The sequence below is a fragment of the Falco punctatus genome (genome assembly GCF_963210335.1).
Source record: "Falco punctatus genome assembly, chromosome: 7".
NCBI classification, from domain to species: Eukaryota; Metazoa; Chordata; class Aves; order Falconiformes; family Falconidae; genus Falco; species Falco punctatus.
In genome coordinates this window covers 42978885-42999290 of record NC_137587.1, presented here as the reverse complement: position 1 = coordinate 42999290, position 20406 = coordinate 42978885, and the positions used below count along the sequence as shown (strand labels likewise).

Genomic DNA, 20406 nt, shown 5'->3' with positions numbered 1-20406 from the left:
TGAATGAAAACAGCAGACTGTTAGATTAATAGGAGCCAATTATTAGCTGGCTGCACCGGTACTAATTTTGAGGGAGCTGATGTGTAGAAAAACACAACAAAACCAAAGGACACCCAGATTCTTGAGGCTGGTGCAGAGTGACTACGTTCTAGGGCAGCAGTAGAGAGAGCTGCTATTCTTCCAACTGGACTGTGCAGTTTCCACCACAGAGCTCTTCAGGCTAATGGAACTGATAGCCTTTGCCATGGCTGTGCTGAACTCAGAACTACTTCTTCCAGAGACATCTCAGAATAAGAGCTACACTACTGCTGCACAACACTCACAACACTCCAAATACTACAGAACAGAAGCAAATGCATTGCCAACTGGAGGGAAAAACCCGTAAACTAGCAATTCACATTAAAAGTGGATCTGGCTCTCTATCACCTGAACATAACATGCTGTAATTAAAATCACATCGTTGTGTTCTTCTAGGAAATGGCAACTTCCTTCACATTTTTCCTGTTAAAATCTGTGCAGTTCTTTAGTCTGGATTCAGCAAAAGCCAAATACAGTTTTTTACAATAATACCACATATAATGCTTTACCTTGCAAACATCTAACGTGTTCTGTGCAGAGATGAGACTTGCTGGGGTTTGTAAAGATCTCAGTTGATCACTCTGAGCTTCCAGCCAGTTGTGTAGAGTCTGGGCTTTGTTCTCATTTTCAATAATATCCTCCAAAATGTATTCCAGGTCTTGTATCTGAAAGTTACAGAACTATTTTAACTTACTTAAACCTAGAGGTGGGCAGAAACAGGGCTCCCCCTTACATGAAAAAAACGGAGATTACAACATTTACATTGAAAATACTACTTAGAGAAAAGATTTTAAAGGGAAAAGCTAAAAAGGTTTACCGGCTATTCAGGGTCTGACCTTTTCCCTGGAAAGAAACCAAGGCAGTGTGGGTTCTCGAGCTGGCAGCCTGTGGACCTGACAACTTGGCGGACCCTGGGCTAGGTGGACACATTCATGTGAAGTCTGAAAACCTCATTCCCCCTGAAACTCACCAACAAATTTACTAATAAGCAAGGGACCCTAAGTCTCCTATCTTCAGTCTTGGCCCTGAAGATCCATTAAATCCTAGAATGGAGTTTATTGAAAATGGTTAGAGAAGATAATTTTTTCTCTCAAAAAAATTGAAATTTCATCATGGGAATTTTCAATTGTGCAAAAACTGAATTTTCCATTTGAAAATGTTTCTGGAAGACTTTCTGATTCAGGAAAAAAATGGGAAATTTCTGGTTGATCAGTAGTCTTTGTATCTGGATTCAGGGAGGGCAGCTTCTACTAAAGCATTGTAAATTCATGAGAGAAATAGAGATGAAAGAGGAATGTGCTGGTAGAGGGATTCGTTCCAGCAACCTCACGTTTGCATTTTGGGATGCTAACCTTCCCCTGGTCTTTTCCGTATCACCAGTCACACTAGCTTTTCTGGGCACTAGGGCACACAAAGCAGTGGTATCTAATTCTGGATGCACGGATTATTTCTAGTCTCACTAGAATAAAGTCATTCTAAGGCACTGCCTGAAACAGCTTTTCTACAAAGAAACACAAGATGCACTGGTGTAGTCAGTCTACATGTAGAATTTGCGACCAGCTACTGATCTTCAAAGCCCTCCATTGGGAAAGCCTATTTCATTACTGCAGAAGGAGGACACACAAGAGAGTAACCCCTTTCCAGTGTCCCAGAAGGGCTGGACCAGGGCTGGGAACTGATCCCAGCTGTGCCTTTTCCAGCAGGGTCATATGTCCCCATCTGAATACGTCTGTCAACACTACTTCCTTAATAATTACTTTTTTTTGCAAATCCAACTGCTACAACAGGAAAATGGGTGGTAGCTTAATATATCCCTATTTCTTGTTCCCATCATATGGCATGTGGAAGGGTTGTTTGCTCTTTCGGTGCTGTGTTTGCTGAGCAGGGCCTGGCTGTTTGCACCAAGCAATGTAGCGCCTCTCCTTTCCACAAACCATCCAGTGTTTCATCTCATTAGGTTTTTAATGACCCAGCTTTCACAGTACCCCAAAGCTTTAACAGATTTCACTGACAGGTTCCCCTGCAGACACTACCCTGAATTACTCCTTTTTCATAGCTTTCTCCGCATCTGTTGTCTTTGTTGACATGTCACTGACTATAATTTCTTCATAGGAGGAATCTTATTTTTTCCACCTAATACAGGCAACTAGGGTAAATCCCAGGCTATCAAAAAAAGGTGGTTTTTTTCTCTTTTCCCTCCCTGCAAGTTACAGGAGAGTTTACCCTTCCAGACCTTGCTGAGGTTTGGATGCCTGCTTACCACCTGATAGCTGATGCACTACGAGACCACTCCACAGGCTGCCCATGAGACGGCAGCACGGGTGGACAGCATAGAGCACAGGGAGTCTGTGTTCCTCAGTGTTTTCAGACTCAGGGAGAAAGACTGCTTGCAAAATACAGAGCACTGACACAGGCAAGGTCAGAGTTGTGAGAAATAAAGCGGTGAGAACTCAATCAAACCTTTCTGTTCAGAGATGCCTGCAGCCTGTGCCACCGCAGGTTCAGCTCTCCAAGACACTCGGCAAATTCTGTCCTTTCATAGCGCTTGCTCTCCACATCACAAGTGCTCATCTGCAAGAGGGACTGGTTAACAAAATCTACTGTCCACTGTTTAAAGTTCATTTCCATCATATATTCCTGCAGGGGGGGTGGGGAAAAAGAACAAAACCATAAAACAATTAGTTTGGCATTTTTAATCTGATCAGTTCCAACAATGCATAGTTATGGGACATTCACAGCTTATTTTGAGCCACGGCCTAAAATATTTTTCTGAAAGAGACTTGGCTATAGGAATAATCCTTAATTTTTCCATAACTGAAACTTTGGCAGAAAATGACTATCATTACATGGGTAGCTCAAGGTAAGAGCAGGCTAGTGCCAGAGCAGGAAATAAAACCTAGGGGTACCAGACGCAGTACTTTACACCCACTGGACAACACCATCACGCTGCCATGGGCCCAGACTGGGCCTAGACCAAGGCCTTCCCACACTCCTACAGCTCAAAGGCAAGTGCAGGCAAGAGCTTGCGGTCCTTTATCAAAATATCTGGTATCAGAATAGAGTATCAGAGTATCTAGGAGAAAAACCTCCAATACCAGAGTGCTAGTCCACAGAGACAAGTGAGAAACTACACACAAAGTGAGAACATAAGGGAATGCCTTTTTACTTCAGAGGGTCTTAGAAGAGGGGAGGAAAGGGCTCCTCATTGTATCTAGTAGCACCTAGAAAAAAGCCACGAGGGAATACCACAGTAAAGCCATAGCTGCTTCCCTGTAGGAATTCGTGACCCACATGCCAGCTTTCTTCTCAGCATACGCATCCCCACATGGCTGACAAGTGCGGAAGACACACCTACAAGCTAATCTCTAAATACCCAAAGGGCTAGAAATGGCACCTGGCCTACATGTTCCAACTTCCAGATCCAACCGATACAGACAAAATGCTATGTATCTGCTACACTAAGGCACTTTGAAAGAAACGCTTGCAGTGGCACTTGCCTCATGTGCAGTACCAAAGTGCCTGAGAACTGTCATCCTGCCTGAGCCTAGAGCAGCGCTCAGTAGTGAACAGTGAATGCTGTACCACTTATCTAAGGGATGACACACCTATGTTTAGTTAAAGTCAGGAGATGTCCAACCCTTATTGCAACTCGACGGATGCACAAACTGCTAAGTCCTTGGGTTGGTTATCTTTAAAAGGGACATTTTGTCTTAGATTCTTGTTGTACATGCAACGTGGCAAAGATGGAGACTTTAAACATGACAGCTAAGGAAAAGAGTCTGCATAGAGACAACTCCTCAAGGACATTGTTCAGGCACAAGATATGTTAATGTTGTTAACTTGAAGATATACTAGGTCCTTGAATGGAATGTGCTAATTGTCCAGGTGTGAGATATGTTAATGAGTTCCCGGAAAGTTAATGAATAGACATGAGTGTCTTGTATAAAGAGGGGGCTGAAAGGTTCCCTCGGTGTGCATGATTTTGGTGGAGCGATCCCCCATGCACCCAGTGCTGCCGAACAAAGATAACCTCTGCTCACTCAAATATTGGTAACTGATACTTCAAATCAGTAGCTCTGCAAGTGCAAAGCAAAATATGGCGCTCTAGGGGTCCAGGCTCTGAGGCTGGGCTCCCTGGCACCTATGGAGGTACAAGCATAGCTTGAATCCTTCCTGCGGCTGAGGCAGTCGGCCTCTGTCATTGTTGCTTTAGCATCTGAACAGAGCCAAGAGTCTGCTGCAGCCTCTCTCTGCAGGGACGTTTACCCTGTCCCTCTTTCCTAGCAGGTTATGTCTTTTGATGAAACATAATATTCAGACCCCCTGTTCTCTAGTTAAATGGCTCCTGGTTATGGAGCTCTGTTAAAAGGCACTGGTGAAAAGGCAGACCAAAACACAGCACAAACAGAGTCTATCTTCCTCAGGAAGCAAAACCTTCCTGCTCAACACATTTTATAATCTAAATGTAATGATATGGAGAAATAGTGTGAAATGGGGACAATGGACATCGATCATGATTGTATATGTCTGCTCAAGGAATGTGGGTATGGTGACTGGTCATGGGTGTGGTGTATGGTCACATAGCCACACAGCTTTGAGGAGACACCTACCCTTCTTCCTCTAACAAAGGGGCTATTTATAAAAAGGATGAAGAACATTCCAATGTTATCTAGAGGGAGGGAGTGCTAAGGCTTCTTGCTGGAGAAGATCAGATGGTCACAAGGACATGAATCACCTACAAACCTGCAAGACCACCACATTCCAGGCAAAGGACTGAGAAGCTACTTAACATACGAAGCGAGAGTAAGCGGGTTTAGGTAACGAATATGTATAGGCGTTAATTGAATATTCATTTGTTTTATTGTATAAATGTGGGATGGTTCGTCACTTCGGGTATGCACGCTTGTGGAGGAGTGATCCCCCGTGCATCTGCGCGCAATAAACATACCTACTTTATAACTTTTGAGTTATAGAGTCTAATTCCCTACGTCAGTAAGAGAGAGAGAACAAGCTAGACAAATGGGACAGCCTGAGGAAAAGGAGATTATAGCACAGCAGGCAGTAGCTGTGTTGCAAAGCAGGCATTGTTTTGTGTGGCATGGAAGCAAAAGGGTTTTATAAAGGAAGATGTTAAGGCACCTTTGAGACTGTTTGAGGAACCCTCCCAAAAGCGAGGGGAAGGGTATGACAGTGCCTGTAGGCTGCTTCCATCCTTCTTACAGCCAAACACCTTGCAGAAGGCCTGGACTCACACCTTCCCACTTACCTTGTACTTCTGAAGGAGGCTTTTGACTTGGGCAGCACTACGTTGTGAATTTATTGGCTCCTCATGTCCCAGCTGTTGTTCCACATGGTCCAGCCAGGCCATTAGCTCAGCAATAGCTTCTCGCGATGAAAGTTTTTCCATCTGAAGCTGGTGGTAAAGCATATAATAAATATTCTATGTTCTGCTTGTTAGAAACATCAATGAAGATGACATCTCTCTTTTTAGAAAGCCTATTATAGCTGCATTATAACTGCAATTATTGGGGTAGGAACGTGAAAGTGAGCCCTGTGCTCCAGAGGTGCATATGACTTAAATTCAGAAAAGTGTGAGAATTCAGAAATTTAAAATAAAATTCTTCCCAATTGTAACAGACTTTCATATAAAATTGTAAAGATGACAGATATGTGCAAAACAGCCCAGGAAGAACACTGCAATAATTAAACTGCAGTATAATATTGAAGATATTCTAAAAGCAAGACAGTCAGCTAATTAGGAAAGAAGTGCCTTGGGGCCTTATGGAGAAGCCAACCGAATCCCAGAAGCAACACTGTAAAGTAATTATTGAGTTCAAACTGAGAGATGGCAGCAGAGTTTCTCCTCACCTGGTGAAGCTTTTCTTGGATGGCTGAGAGCTGTGTAGTCATTTCTCCCCATTTTTGCTCAAACTTTGCCAAAGACGACCTAAGTGCTGTGGTATCAGCTTGCTTCACGTGAAAGAGCTGGTTGGCAGTGCTCACCACAGATGTCTTCAGGGAAGATTTCTCATCAGCTTCCTTAGAGAATGCCTGAGGTGCACAGGACAAATTTACAGAGAGGGTAAATATTTACTTATCTATTTAAACAAAGAAGAGAAACCAGGTTTTCAGTCACAGGATGAACTGCCTCAACGAACTGATCTTAGCAAGTTTGTAAAGTTCAGAAAACCTAAACTCAACATATTGTGGCAGTAGGTAAGGCCTTTTTCTGCCCAGCTTGATACAATGCTGGGTGCTACCTCTTGCTCCACAGGATTGGGAATATCCTGATCCCCACTTCACACCGACATCCAGGGAGTCCGAGTGTCTGGCCAGCTCACACCTACCAGCCCAACGCACGTGGTGATGCTTTGCTTTGCCACTGTGCAAGACTCCTAGCAGGCCTCACACTGGGGCTGAACCTCCTGGCTAGTCATACAAGTGGAGCACAGCACCAGGAGGGCAGCCAAAGACATGAAATGCAGTTCAGCACGTTTCTTTTCCCTGACTTTGGCTGACCATCTTCACAGCCCTGCTGTCTTCCCCCCTGTTCCCTGAGCCCACAACTCCAGATTCAGTTGGTAAGTGGCCCACCAGGTTGGCCTAATTGCTGTGTGTGGTATTTGGCATCATACAAGACAGAAACCATGCTATTACACTGTAGGCACAGAAGAGATCCTGTCTGGGCTGTGATGTGCTGCAGTTGGGAGCTCATTATGAGAGGATTCCATTCTAATTTGTGCCCTGTGGCTGGCCTCACAATCTGAAGGAAGGTCTTTGGTGGCCTCCCACGCTCATGGTTCCCCACAGATAACAGGGCAGCTTTGGGGCAGACAGCCATTCACTGCTATATTAGGTGGGTATCTTCTAGGTCATGACAAATACAAAAACCACTCAAAAGGGTCATTTTCACTGGAAGTCACAATGTCTTATCTAACCCTGGCAGGAGAAATGACTTACAAGCAAGCTGTTGATGTTATCCCTGATGGTGGGAAGATCTGGTGACACGTTTAGAGACTGCTCCGTCCAAAAATTAATTCTCTGCTGAGCAGAATCCAGCCATTTCATTAATTCCTCTGAGTCTCTGTTGTAGCTACAAGGAGGAAACAAAACACACAGACACACATCTCCTAACTGAGTCTAGGATACATTTCTCACCCTCCAAGTTGTCCTCCTTATGTGAGGAGGCATGTGCTGTTCTTGTACCCATGCTGCTACATAACCTTGCAGAAGCATGGCTACAGCATGGACTGATGTACCACACAGAAGTTCTGCTGGACCTACACATGAGACTGTTTGTATCGGCTCTGTGCAGTTGGTTCACTCTCCCTGAAAACCTCCTCTTTCTGTATTCACCCAACAATTGACAGGACAAGCTCACATGGGTGATATAAGAGCTTTGCCGGAGGTCAAAACCTCCAGAGGAGACCGTGCAGACTCCAAGATATAGTGCAGAATACACAGCAGGGATGAATACCAAGAAAGACTGGCATGCTCTGTCCACACTAAGGTCCAGCCAGCCTGAGCTCAGAGCACACAGACCAGGTGAAAGGAGAGCTGACCCTGGTGCATCAACTGGTGGACTGGGCTGTAAAGCCCCAAACTAACTCTACCTGACTGCCAGGACTGCATTGACAGCCGGCCTGGGGGCATGTGAAAGCACTGAGCATGCTTGGGTCTTCCCCCTTTGGGGAGCTTCAAAACACAAGTCGAGGCAGCCTCCTCATGAATGTCTGTAAGGTGGATAGTGTACATGCACAGACAGGCGCATTATGCCTCTGCTGGGGAATCAAGGCTAGCTTGCATTTGCAGCAGGCTAAAATGTTCAGGGCAGCACGATCAGAGCTTCTGTTCACACTTGCTGTACAAACAGCAGCACGATGCAGCTCTCACCTAGAGCACTGACATTGCGATGGCAGCCATCAAAACCTTGTTCCTAGAAAAGTAGCCAGGAAGCGAATCCCCTGTCTACACAGTGAGAGAAGATCAGCTGTGTAATAAAGGGCCACTTTTCTGATCACCACTGCTTTCCCCCCCCCCCCCCCCCCCTTAATTTTTAAGTTAAAGGAGCTATGTTATTTATTAGTTCACTGTTGTATTTCAGAAAAAGCACCTATAGAAGATCAGAAACTAACATCTAGCTGATATCTCTAACTGCTTTCTGAATTATACCCACCTGATCAAGAGTTTGAGTAATGTTTGAAGTCGGTGTAGTTCATGGCCAACTTTTTTGGTTAAAGACAACCTCTGCTCTTCCAGCTTCCCAATCTGGCTTCTTATTTCTGGACAGCTCACAGCAGTCATCAATTTCTTCCCTTCTTTCACCATCTGATACAGCCTGGCATGCTTTTCATCAACACTGCTCTTGATTTGCTGTCAGAATATGGGAAGTTTGCAAAACAATAATTTATTAAAAACTGAAAACACAGCTAGCAAAACACGTATCATTTGTTCTAAATTCTTAATTTCACATGTCCTCTTCGTGTATTTTATTTTCCAAACAGAAGGAACCTGGCAAACAGGACACTGTTGATTTTTTTTGTTGTTGTTTTGTTTCCTCTGGACAGATAATTCCAATTTCATACATTATCAGAATGACTGTGTCATGATTCAATGGGCTTTGTGGACACTTGTAAACCTCAAGCAATGGACAAACACTATCAGAGCTGGCTGCATTGTCCAAACACGACTGACCCCAGCAGAAAGTTATTGCCATCCTGTTTTTAAAGGGCCTTCAGGCTCTATCCTATTAAAAAAAAGGTTACCAGTGTTTTGAAAAAAGCTGTTGGGAGAATTATTTAAGATACCACATCGATATTCAAGGCATGAAGTAAAAGACATAGGCATGGCCTGGTTTGCTTAGACAGCTGAATAAAATCAAAGCATCATTTTATCATTACTGCACTTCACTGGAAGGTCAAAACGAGAAAATGGAAAAAAAATACCAGGAAGTAGATCAGTCCCAGGGAGAAGGCAGAAAGTAGCAACTGTGTGATGTGCAAGTATCTCACTTCTCTCCAGATATAAGGGGCTTGTACAATATTATTAACAAGGAAATTTCTCTCACAGAAATTAAGCCCTCGAGAATTTTATTCTGCTCTGTCCTCGAAGCTGTGAAGCTCCAAGACTAGGACTCTCCTCAAAAGCACCTTCTAAAGCTTTACTGCTTTGTTTCTGATGTCCTTAAAGACCAATAGACTTAAGAGTGAAGAGCTAGTTAAGAACTTAAAAAACAAGGGAAACCAGGCAACTTCACACTCAATGGCTATGCAAATATTCCATGTCTCCAGTCTCAGTGATAAGCATCAAAAGCACCAGGGGGCCACTATGCTTGTAAATACCTACTGTTGTTGTATTTCAAAAGCTTTACTGTAGCTCAGAGTTTTCTGGGAATGTCGAACGACTAGACTAAATTACGGTAGTCCTTTTTGCCTTTGTGGTCTATGAATCTAAATATCAAACTGGACTCAATACAGATCCAAATACTCATTAATTCAAAAATTTCTAATACAGTGGGTCCTCTGAAGACCGAGAAAGGTCAAACCTCTGAGGAATGCGAGAGCACTCTCTGAAGATACATCACTAAGTTCATTGAACAGCATTTCTTCTTACTTTTATGAAACAACCATAAAGGCTGGTTTCATATCCTTATATTCAAATGTTTTGAAAACATAGATTAAATGTTTCCAGCTGGAGTTGAGGTTCTAAAGCCTCCAAAGCCATCAGAGATGCAGCTATGAACAAAGTAGGAAGCTATTTAACATTCTGTACAAAGAGAATTTTACTGTCTTTGGTCAGATAGAAATTTGAACATCTCATTTTGAATTCTCAGGATTTTAAAAGGACCTGGTAAACCTGTAGATCTTCTACTGCAACTAGGGGTTCAGATATTTGAAGGCATTAGGTTGATATGGAGAAATAGTGTGAAATGGGGACGCTTAACACCGACTGTGATTGTATATGTCTACTCAGAAATGTGGGTATGGTGACTAGTCATGGGTGCGGTGTCTGATCACATAGGCACACAGCTCTGAGGAGACAACTACAGTTTTTGAGGAGACGCCTGCCCTTCTTCCTCTAACAAAGGGGAGACGGGGAGACGCCTGCCCTTCTTTCTCTAACAAAAGGGGCTATTTAAAAGAGAATGAGAGAAGATGAGAGACATTCAAATGCTATCTAGAGGAAGGGAGTGCTAAGTCTCCTTGCTGGAGAAGATTGGATGGTCACAAGAACATGAATCACCTACAAACCTGCAAGACCACCACATTCCAGGAAACGGACTGATAAGCTAATTAACATACGAAGCGGGGTTTAGGTAACAAATATGTATAGGCGCTAATTGAATATTCATTTGTTTCATTGTATAAATGTGGGATGGTTCGTCACTTCGGGTATGCACGCTTGTGGAGGAGCGATCCCCCGTGCATCTGCGCGCAATAAACATACCTACTTTATAACTTTCGAGTTATAGAGTCTAATTCCGCACGTCAAGGTTGATTCTCCTCTTCCACAGGTTTTATCTCATGGCATGAAAATTGCTCCTGAATTACAGAGAAGTGGCTCTGTGTTCACTCCAAGGCTTCCTGCTGTCCTTGGGAGCCACGTAACCTGCACACCCATCTTCTCCCAAATACTTGTACTTGAAGATCAAGTTCTAAAGTAGCTATAGTCATTACTCCCACTTAAATGAACTTGTAGCCCCTGGCTGAAATTAAGAGCCTGATCCCCTGCTACATTTAAAAGTCAGTTTTCAGCTTGCATCCACACAGAGACAAGGACACAAAGGAAGCAGTGCCCTACAAACTGTCTTTTACTCCTATTCTAACAAATGGTTTTGCCAGCTCTACAGATCTACAAAGAAAACCAGAGACAGACACACAAATACCTCTAAAAGTGCAATCCTTTCCATTAATCTTTCTTCTGTTTCTTCAACCAAATTCACAGAAGGCAATGCAGAGGCAAGTGCCTCTAACTCCTTATTGAAAACGAGGCATTCATCATCAAATTCCATCCATTCCTAAAAAATAATTGCATTATTAACACAGCACACATCTCTCTGCATTTTTCCTACACCAGGCTGAGGCCTTAATGCTTATTCTAGCATCTGCAGCTTTTGTTTTAATGAAACAAAACAAAAATAGGTAAATGATATAGAAATATTGAAGTGAGACATGATTTCATCACAGATTAATTCCTTCATTCTCCATTATCTTCAAGGTTTCTTATTTGTAAGTGGTACACTTAATTTTTATTCTCTAGGGTGTTTTAAGATCAATCTTTAGGTTTTATTTTAAAGTGGCACTGGTATTTTTGTGCCTTAAAGGGCTCTTCTGTCAGTCCAGGCACTCAAAAATTGCTGCAGGAAGTCATGAAGTCAGAGTAATGTGTTGAAATGTCCACTTTCAGAGGTTTTCAAGGAAAAAAGCCAGTTGACTGACACACACAGAACAAGCAACGGACTGTTGCTGTGCAATGGCAACAGGAAAGGAGAACTACTAGTCAAAGAATCACTGGTGTGAAAAGGGCTCCCCTAGATGCATCTCTTCTCCCTTCTTCCTCCCAGCTTTTACTCTGGGTTTCTTTTGGCTTGTTACCTTTAACAGGCTCTCCAAGTGTATGCCATACTGGATGGCCTTCTGCTCCAGCAACTTGACGTCATTCACCAGCTCTTGCCAGAATTCCTCTCTCTTTTGTAGGATGGAAGGAGTCACTTTCTTGGAAAATGCTTGCATGAAAGCCAAGCGGATCATAAGGTTGTGGAAAAAGTCCTGAAAAAAAGAAGTTAAAGCTTTAAGAGAGATCACAAATCCACAGAAGGAGAATGAAGAAGACAGAGAAGACTCGCTGAGAAAAATAGCCAGTTTCAGTCTCTCACAGCTGGACTCGGGAGCCTTCTACCCAAATTCTGCATCACCCCAAGACGGGCAGTTACTGTTTTACAGTTAGTCAGGAACCACCAATAAGTTGCATACACTATTTTCATTTATACATTTCTAAAGAAAAAGGATCTACATTTATACCTTCAGTTTGTGTGAAATATGAAGATGGTGCAGGAAGATGTTGGAAGGAAAAGTTTAACTATGAATAAATTCATAGTTTAGCTTGAGGTAGTTATCACCAGCCATTATCCAGTTTGTTGCACCTGGATGCAAGGTGAATCCAAGCACCAAGGGTATTAGCAGTTCTAAGGCCTAAGTAGTAGGCAGGGCACAATAATCCTTTGGGATAACTGTAAGGGAACAGTTTGATTCAGTTATAGCTCAGCTGAGCTCTTGGGAAATGTCTGATCTCAACAGAACATTTTCCCCACAGAACACAAAATAAAAAAAACTTTGAGGGTTTAAGATTACAGCCTTCAGTCAAGATCATCTTCACTAGGAACTAATAACTAGTACAAGAATTTCACTTGAGGATCATATACCAGGCATTGGCTGTGTGAGCATCCTGATAAGTCTTGATAACCAGGGCAGGGAAAACAGCTTTTGCAGTTTTGTTTCGCTTTTGGAAATCAATGTATGTATATTTGGACTGGAGATACACTATCTGTTTTCTTTTCCAAATAAATTCCTAATATTTTGCTTTGCTAAGGTCAATTTGTGAGTGACAAACAATATTCCTACAACTCTGCTGTAGTGGTTTGCAGTGCTTAGCATCCTGAAGCAATTCTTACAGGAGTTTGAGCTACATGGAACACTTAAATCAACATGTTGACAATGACATAGACATCTTCAAGTGACTAGCATTGGCCAGGGCTTCTTAACAAGCAGAAAGACAGGGAGGATGCAGATGCATTCTCAGCCACCTTCCATCAAGCACGTAGCAGCTGGGTACCTGGGACACTGGGCTGCCAAGGGGAGGATCTAAACTATCCTCCCTTTGGAAAAGGAGCTGTTATGGGTAAGTTTCTTCCATCAGATCACAATGGCACAGAATGCTGAAAGCAAAGGCTCAGCTCCCAGTTGCTAGACAGCAACTTCAGGAATCTCACTACTGATTTATTGCCAATAATTACAAAGATGTGTTTTCCTCACAAATCAGTATGTTCTGAGGTAAGCCAAAGGAGTATTGGACTGAAAAAAATGAAATCGTGATCTTAATTTATCACTGAAACTGCAGTTGTAATAACAACCTCTCTCTCATACTTCAGTGGGTCCTATTTTGGTCTACTGAAAATCTTTGCTTTGTTTAATGCATGTACTTCAGTCCCTCCCCTGTGCTGTGACCTAGTTATTCTTCTCCATAACACTGGAGAGAAACCAGTCACAGAAAACAGTGCTCCTGCTATGCTGTTCTGAGCAGTGCTATGATAAGCATCTTATACCTTGTGATTTTCCAGGTGAGACTGTAGAGCTGCTTTGCTTTTCGTTAGCTGCTTTGGATCTTGTGCAATCTTCTCTTGCCCAATGGCTACCAGGTCTGCAAACCCACGAAGTAAGTCTTCATACTGGCTGTCAATGGTGGAAGGAGAGTACAGCTCCTCATACTTTGCTTTCAGAATCCCCCACATGTCGTCCAAAACATCCTACAATTTAAACATAGTTTAATGATTCATGAAGGACAGAAATTAATCCTACAACCCCCCCCCACACACATTCCCAGAACACAATATAACCATCAGCTTGTTGGTGTTAAAAATACATTGCTTAGAAGAATATGGTACTGGGCTCTTACCTCTAATTTATAAACTTCCTGGATTAAGGCGGTAGGTAATTGAAATCTTTCCCCAAAGCCTCTCAGTTTTGCTACTTTGTTTTCAAAGTCTTCCAGCTCCAAAACACAGGCATTAGTTTTCTGAATTAAGGACAAAATAAGCTATTAGGAAGAGTTCTGTTTCATTAAACTTTCTATTTTCACTAGTAGTGCAGCAGATGCAGGGGCTATATCTCTGCCATGCTAGCACTTCGTAAGTTCACTATGAGACACCAAGAGCGGATGATCTTCTAAGCTAAATTGACACGACTGGTCATGACCCAGCTTATCGGGTTCACACAGCACAGCCAGGAAGGGAATTCAGGTCTGGTGTCTCAGTCCAGCATCCAACATGCATTTCAGTTTACTAATTCAAGAGAGCCATTAAAAGGAATCACGGACTCGGAAAACATCATTTTTTCTTAAGAATTAGAAAGAGTTAGGGATGGATTGAGACAGGTTCTCTCTGAAGGAAGGGAAGCTATGTCCTTCTGATATTTCTTTTCCAAGAGTGGTTACTTGCCAGAATATATCTAAGGCAGCAGTCCCTGCTAGGGGATTCAGCAATTCTGAACATAGCTTTCAGCCTGGCAGAAAGTTATGCCTGTAAACAAGGTTATGAGCCTGTAACAGGAAAGTTCTGGGACACCTTATTTGTTTCACCAACAGCTAAACAGACAGCCCATGGCCATTTTGGGGAGGATATGCTGTCCGTTCATTTTAAATTCTCTGCTAACTTCTATGAAAGTCGAAGAAAAGAGTTCAACTGGTCAAATGATAAATGACTGCCATATGACAAAAGCGCTCATAAATGCTGAATAAGCAGAGACACTAGAGTCCTATTCCCACAAAGGAAAGCTAGTTCTTCATACAAAAAGGCATGATGTGCAAAGTGCTGTACTGTGTGTAGCTTTTTTTCTTCCCTGCTCTAGTGTGGGGTGTATTTGCTTTGAGAGGTTGTTTGTGGACAGACTGGTTCCTCCACTCCAACTATTAAAAGGACTAAAATTAGGTCTGACTACAGATCGGGGTGTAGTAAAAAAAAAGGGAGGGTAGTGGTGGCAGCAAGTACTGAACCCTCTCCTCCCCCCGCTCTTAAAACCTAACGTCCCAGTTTCAGCTAATGCAGAGAGTTTTTCCTCTCCTTTCCTTTGAACAAAACTACCTGAAGCTGTTCAGAAATGTTATGTCCACGTATTGCGTTCAAGCTTTGTGGCAGAGTAGCTTTTTTCTCAGTTAACTGGTCATATAGCAGCCTGGTTTCATTCTGCAAAAGAAACAAATGGCAGAAGTACATCACATATCAGGAATATAGTATAGACTAGACAAATTTACACAGCAAACCAAATGGTTACCTCTTACAGCAAAACCACTTTTTCCTCTTAAAAAAAAACAAAACCAGAATAGAGCATAAGCATTATGAGCTTAAAGCAGTAACTTAGAGAGGGAAATTCTGTAGTCTGTGTAATGTAAGAAAGATTAGTCTGTCACAATGATCCTCTATGACTGTAAAAATCTGTGAAATTCATAGAGAAACAATTTCTTCTCTTCTGAAATGAGAAAATGAGCCCATTACTGGCAACTGATGGGGCTCCATGGATTCCACATAAGTAAACATCGCAAGACTAGTCCTGCTACTGTTTGGAGACAACATCCCAGTGTTCTTCAAAGGAACTGTTCTATTATTCAGCAGTGAAGGGCTAGGCTGACTTGCAGCAGATGAGCACACTGGGGTTTTGCTGGACATTGGAAACTGTGTTTCAAAGACCATGTTTTTCTTTCCTTACTTCAGCCTAAATACCCAACCTGAACATTGTCCAGCAATAGCTTGTAGATTTAGCCCATCACGAGAATCTATAGAAAAGTTTCTCATGATGGGCTTTTCCAAAAAAGAACAAAGAAAAGCAAATTTGCAAAACTATGGCTTCTGCTACTGTGGCCCAAATCTAAGGGAACAGTAAATACAAAGCATCAAATCAACCTCCAGCACATAGCTAAAGGTAGCCCAGTGCCAGGCATGGCACCAAAAAGAAGGTTGCCTCTCCTGAGTCCACAGAGCAGCAGAAAGAAAATACGAAACCCTCTTTGGACTAATCTCTACACACAGAAACTTGCTTTAGCCTGTAGCTCTGCATGCATGGATCCCAGGTTACTTCCATTCCTTCTGCATGCAAATTCTCTGCTGTGATCAAGGCCTCCATGGCAGTCAGCATTGCAAACGGCATCATAAATAGCAAAATTAATTTGCTTCTTGAGAGGCCAAGACAAGTTTGTTTAGTACCAAAAAGTGAAAGCTCATTATAGATTGCTCATCTGTAACCCAAATGCATTAACACTGACAAGTCTAACAGATGCTGGGAAACAAGATGTGCATTTTGCAGTTGAGTACCTGATAATTGCTATTATGATCCAGCTCATCCTTCATTGAGTTACTCCTTGAAGCAGTGGCAGCTGCAGTTTGTTCCAGCCATGCCTGCAAGTTGTTAAAGCACTTGCAGAACTCATCTGTGCTCTCACCAGCGCAGCCAATACACTTTAGAAGATCATCCTTTTTATCACTCACATAAGCCTGAAGTTTTTGCAGGTCGACAGAAAGAGTCTAAAGGGTTGAAAGAAAGACAACACGAGTGAAAATGGTCTCTGGTCCAAGGACTCTTGCCTGTAAAAGGCAGCAGGAATCAAACTGATAATTGCTGTTCAAAGCAACAGGCCCAAATGTGTGCAACACCAAATAGTTTGGTGGTGCTATTCCTAAGTAACACCAGCAAAACAGAGAGGAAATATGTATTTTTGTAACAGAAATCCATTGGGGTTTCTCCTTCCCTGGATGCTTTAGGACAGTTACCTCACAAAAAGCCTGCAGCATGGCTGCCTCTTTGGTGGAGAAGACTGAGGTGGTTAGTATTTCCACGTTCCTCCCTGCCAGAAGCAGCTCAAACAAATTTCTGCTCAAATTGGAAGAGACTTTCTCTGCCACATTATCCTGGGTAAAGGCAAGTCAGAAGTTTTCAGTACTTTCACCCAAGGCACAGCTAAGATTTATTCTTATACAAGATATATAAGATTCTTATATAAGGTATATAAGATAAGATTGTATAAGCTTAGAGGTTCAGTCAGCTACTAATGAAACGGAATTAATGAAATAATGAGGGACAGACCTGGATGAGACAGTTATATGCATGTAATACTCTGAGCTGTCAAGGTCAAAGCTGAGACAATGAACCTTTATGTATTGGGAGTGGCTGTGGTCTTACAGGTCTCTAACCTCAGGAATGGGCACAACATTGTCTTGCCAGTTCCAGTACTGCAGGTTTACTGAAATCATTCACAGGCTCCTTGCTTTGCACTGTTTGAGGAGTTTCACCCCCATTAGCAAATTTATGGATTCGGGTAGCAGAAGAATCATAACAGAAACTTGTAAAGTTTCCTCTCAAAGTCCTAAGCTGATTTCTAGATAATAGTCCATACTTGATGCAAAAGCTACACTATAGTTTCCAGTAATATTGTTATTGGCTATGTTTCCCAGTGCCCAAACAGTGTCTTGTGTCTAGAATCCCTGCTGCTTTCTGCAATGCTAGGACATGCTACTTTTACCTCTGCATGCACCGCATTTGCTTCTTGGCTTAGGTCTCCCAGCTGGACAGTGTGAGTTTTCAGTTCTTCCACAGCTGAGGTTTCTGCATCAGCAAACGTGCCTTGGGGGGTGATGTTCATCTTTGCCGGAATCTAACATTTGGAAAAAGAACATTGTAATTAGGCAAACAGCTCAATTGGAGACAGGGCTGTGGGCAACTAGATAACACTCCCCTCAAAATGTGTTAAAATGAGAGTTTCAAGGCATTAATATAAAGCACCTGGATAGCAGGGTTCCTTTTTTACTGGCAAAAATTAGTTGGGTAGGCTATGCCCTGATGAGAGACTGACTGTAGCTCGTGTTACGGCAGCCCTGCTGCCTCACTGCAGTGTAAGTCTTGCCTGAAAAAGACCTGACATTCATCCTTTGACATGACTGCTGTTCTCCCATTTAATGCAGTCATTTCAGAGAACAGGAAACCTAGTCATTCTAATCTAATGTGAACAAAACTATTAATAACAGAAATTACAGTCTTGTCCAAGTAAAATTCTGCACTCTGTTCAGAATATACACATCGCGTGCGCTTGTTGCAGTCCAAACTCTGCTTTTGATATGTGAGAAAGAGAGAACATAATGGTGAAGGACAGAACAAAATTTAAGCCAGAGGTTTGTTTTGACCAAAATGATCTCATCTGCAAGAGCTAAGACTTAACCCACATCCATGAAAATCAGCTGGGAGCTTGCTCGCTAACTCTCTTAGTTGTCTTCAAAGAATTAAGCAAATAGCACCTAGTCTGAATGTTAACTGCAAGGATTCACTTATGTGCTCCCAAACTATGCTTAGTAGTCACTACTTCAGAGACTTCATTTATCTCAAAGTAAAATGAAAAAACAGTCATGAAATCGCAGTAACAATTTCCTCTGGAGAACACTTGCACGCATTTCAGTTATCTGATAAAGCAACATGAGACGATGATGCAGGAAGATACACTAATTGCTATCTTTACCACAACTGCCTGCAGAAAGAGTGTTTTACCAAATTTAAACGGACCGGAGGTTCCACGAGCTGGCAGAGAGGAGATTTCATCTCTGATGACAGGTCTTGTTGGAAATGTTGCCATTTATTATCTGCTTGGTCCTTTGGAGCGAAGGTGGGATCAGGCTGCTTGCTCTTTGGATCAGATTCTCCATTGCTGTATTGCAAAAACAGCAATGCGAAAACACTGTTAGAATAGCAAATACTGAAGCAGAATACGCAAAATTAGATTTGTAAGACTTCTTAAGTCTTACAAGATCAGTGTCTATTGCTCCTGCCTCAAAACAAAATTGAAAACAAGTGCATGAAACCTTCCCCTGAAACACTCTAGGGGCATGCTCTGAAATGACAGTACGGGGAGCATAATCCTGTAGGGGGTCTTGGCTCCGTGCTGGAAGGTGCACGATCCCAACGCCCCCTTTTCAAAGTTGCTGCCTTTAAATCTGTCTGCGTATCTCCATGCATTTGTACAGCAATGGCTGTGAATATAGATACCCAACTTGCCTCCAGATGCGCCTGCTTTATTTTATGGCAGGTGTCAGTCCTGTCTGATACCAAGACTGACTCTAGAGTCAGCCCAGTAACAAGGAGGTCATCAGCGAAATGAGACTCCATTTCTCTAGACTGTTGATGGCAGAAATCTCCCAGCTTCTGCAGTTTTTCTTCTAAAGGCACACATCCCTGCACAGAACCAATAGTGCCACTGCAAAGTTTGAGCAGATTTAGGCACTTTTACATCACTGAATCTGGTAACCAATTCTGTTATTTTGTACCTTGATTCTAATTTCTGAGTTAAGCTGTCCTCAACCTGTTGCTGCATTTTTTCCATGCACGACTCAATTAAGTCAATGAGGCTTTTCTGCCCAGCTGCTTCCAGATCCTGTACACAGAGAACAGTGTGAACAATTGAATGAGTGATGTGCACTTTATTAATCTGAAATTATAACTGTGCTTTTCCAATCACATTTTTCATGCATTCATTTAGCAAAGAAAACAACAATACATCTATCAGAATAAAATGCAGTTTATGTGTAAACATGAGTTTACCAGACAAACAGGTTTCTGAAAATGTGTATTTTTATGGAATATATTTCTGCCTGAGCTAAAGTTTCAAAGCAAAAACCGTCAATCAGAAACAAATTATGCACTTACAGAAATTTAAAGGCCAGTGACCGCCATCCTTGTACAAAGAAAAAGGCAAAGGAAAATGGGGATCTGCTCAAATATGAGGCTGAGTTCCACTCGTTAAAAGGAGAGTGTTGATTTAAAAGTGAGTGATTTTAGCAGCTTAGGCTGGATCATTTTCTCTAATTCTTTTCTAATAATATGACAAGAACAAAAGCTAATTTTCAGTTAGCAAAACAGATCTAGTTTTCAGAGCACAATATGACAGGATTTTTTTCACTGTGTTAACAACCTTAGAGTCATTGTGAGTTAGCCCATGGGAAAATGTTCACAAGGCTTTACTTCAAATTAATCTTCAAAAGCAATGTCAATATATAGATTCAGATTTCGTAATACATCAGTGCTTCAAAAACAGGAGATTGGAAGGATGGGTGATGCCATCTGAACCACTGGGATACAAGGCAAGTGTCAGGGTTACATCAGTTACAGGGATGTGCAATTTATGCTTATAAATTTGCTCATGCATGGAGTTTCTACCTGCCTGTGTTCACAGAGATGCTTCAACAGGAGCCTTTACCAGAGCTAATTCTCTCCGGGGCCACGAAAGTTCCCTTTTAGATGGGGGGAGCACCAGAAAGACTGTGGCTGCTCTGGCATCAGGTGTGCTCCTCTGGCCCCTTGCACAACAGAGCAGGAATTAGCTCTGAAGATGGGAGTTACTGTCTGACCCACTGGAAACTCAGCAAAGAGTGTACAGCTGTGGTACAGGACAGCTGGCAGTCACTGCCCTTGCTATTTACACATTCTTCAAAGAGAAAGCTACAGCTTAAAGTCGTCTCTGCTGTGATACTGTCACAGACAAACATCATGGCATTTTGAAGGCGTTAAAAAAAAAAAAAACAAA

The 20406-nt window shown here is 42.4% G+C and overlaps 1 protein-coding gene across 2 annotated transcripts in view; it reads right to left on the bottom strand.

The window, feature by feature from the left end:
• Positions 1-20406, bottom strand: part of SYNE2 (spectrin repeat containing nuclear envelope protein 2) — a 189300-nt gene that overhangs the window by 54244 nt on the left and 114650 nt on the right. For both annotated transcript variants that reach the window (XM_080395851.1, XM_080395850.1), the window contains exons 67-81: positions 19151-19257; positions 18378-18534; positions 17362-17493; positions 16157-16366; positions 14933-15034; positions 13750-13869; positions 13400-13600; positions 11673-11846; positions 10964-11095; positions 8255-8451; positions 7039-7171; positions 5947-6129; positions 5345-5491; positions 2539-2715; positions 588-743 (exon numbers count right to left, since the gene is read on the bottom strand). In XM_080395851.1, coding sequence (XP_080251977.1) covers positions 588-743; positions 2539-2715; positions 5345-5491; positions 5947-6129; positions 7039-7171; positions 8255-8451; positions 10964-11095; positions 11673-11846; positions 13400-13600; positions 13750-13869; positions 14933-15034; positions 16157-16366; positions 17362-17493; positions 18378-18534; positions 19151-19257 — 2328 coding nt within the window. The remainder of the gene's footprint in view (positions 1-587; positions 744-2538; positions 2716-5344; positions 5492-5946; positions 6130-7038; positions 7172-8254; positions 8452-10963; positions 11096-11672; positions 11847-13399; positions 13601-13749; positions 13870-14932; positions 15035-16156; positions 16367-17361; positions 17494-18377; positions 18535-19150; positions 19258-20406) is intronic.